Source organism: Carlito syrichta, unplaced genomic scaffold (genome assembly GCF_000164805.1).
Source record: "Carlito syrichta isolate Samal-C Ts95f unplaced genomic scaffold, Tarsius_syrichta-2.0.1 Scaffold314889, whole genome shotgun sequence".
NCBI classification, from domain to species: Eukaryota; Metazoa; Chordata; class Mammalia; order Primates; family Tarsiidae; genus Carlito; species Carlito syrichta.
This window is the reverse complement of record NW_007258985.1, coordinates 243,265-244,958: the sequence shown is the minus strand read 5'-3', so window position 1 is coordinate 244,958 and position 1,694 is coordinate 243,265. Positions and strand designations below refer to the sequence as shown.

Sequence of the window (1,694 nt, the reverse complement as noted above, 5' to 3'; positions counted from 1 at the left end):
TTTCATATGGCAAGAAAATCTTGACATTGAGAAATTGGAGTGAAAAAGTTATGTGGTAGAGTTTATGATGAATCTGTCTAATAATAGCCTGCTATGTGGGAAGTAGCACAAACACAAATGACAAAAAAAAAGAACAATTTTTATGCAAGTTGTTTAAATCAGGAATTTACTTTTTAATTTTGGTTTTCACATTTGAAGTAGTGATACAGATATGGAAATATTAAATTTTATAAATACTTAGATAATTATCAATATTTTCAACTGTATAGTTTTTATATTATAAGCAATATCAGTTCTGGAAATGCCTTTAAACAAGTAAAAAATGATTATAAGTAATCAAAATCATTAATAAATATGTGTTAATCTAGACTCCTTAAATTTTTGTGTTTCAGGAAAACATGAGTTGAAACATTAATCATGAATTGGGTAAATGAGAGCATTATACAGGATTTCATTCTGCTAGGTTTCTCTGATCAACCATGGCTGGAGTTTCCACTCTTTGTGGTCTTCTTGATTTCTTACATTGTGACCATCTTTGGCAATCTGACCATTATTCTAGTGTCACGCCTGGACTCCAAACTCCACACCCCCATGTATTTTTTTCTTGCCAATCTGTCGCTCCTAGATCTTTGTTACACTACATGTACAGTTCCACAAATGTTGGTAAACTTACGCAGCATCAGGAAAGTAATCAGTTATGGCGGCTGTGTAGCCCAGCGTTTTATGTTTCTGGCATTGGGGGCTACTGAATGTGTTCTCCTGGCTGTCATGTCTGTTGATAGGTTTGTAGCTATTTGTCGGCCTCTCCATTACTCAGTTATTATGCACCAGAGGCTCTGCCTCCAGTTGGCAGCTGCATCCTGGATTACTGGTTTCAGTAACTCAGTGTGGCTGTCTTCCCTGACACTCCAGCTGCCACTCTGTGGCCCGTATGTAATAGATCACTTTCTCTGTGAAATTCCTGCATTGCTCAAGTTGTCCTGTGCTGAAACAACAGCAAATGAGGCTGAACTATTCTTTGTTAGTGTGCTGTTCCATCTAATACCCCTAACCCTCATCTTTATAACGTATGTTTTTATTTCCCAAGCAATCTTGAGAATCCAATCTGCTGAAGGTCGACAGAAAGCATTTGGGACATGTGGCTCCCATCTAATTGTGGTGCCACTTTTTTATGGGACTGCCATCTCTGTGTACCTGCAGCCACCTTCACCCAACTCCAAGGACCAGGGAAAGATGGTGTCCCTCTTCTATGGAATCATTGCACCCATGCTGAACCCCCTTATATATACACTTAGGAACAGAGAGGTAAAAGAAGCCTTTAAAAGGTTGGCTGCAAGAGTCTTCTTAATCAATAACTAGAATATACAAATGATAAGCTTTGTTAAAGACATAATATTTTCTTAGCTTACTAACTTCTCTTCATGTTGCCCTATTTTTATCATTCCTATGGGAAACTATTATGACCTCCATAAAATAAAACTCCACTGACAAAAGGCTACATTTGTTTTTTGTTGCCTAAACATATTCATTGAAAAGCCCCCACAATTGGTTTTCCAGTTCACCGAAACTGTGTAATCACAATATCTTCAAGATTTGTCAAGCTGCTTTACATTTTTTTTTTTTGAGTTGGAGTCTCACTCTGTCGCCCAGACTAGAGTGCAGTGGCCACTTCCGGCCACCGCAGCCTCGACCTG

At 38.3% G+C, this 1,694-nt stretch overlaps 1 protein-coding gene across 1 annotated transcript; it reads left to right on the top strand.

Annotated features, from left to right (window-relative positions):
* Positions 1-417: 417 nt before the first annotated feature.
* On the top strand, positions 418-1,488 carry LOC103274817 (olfactory receptor 2B6). Its single transcript, XM_008072243.1, is given in 1 exon segment — positions 418-1,488. A coding segment is annotated over 1 exon segment (1,071 nt).
* Positions 1,489-1,694: the final 206 nt, after the last annotated feature.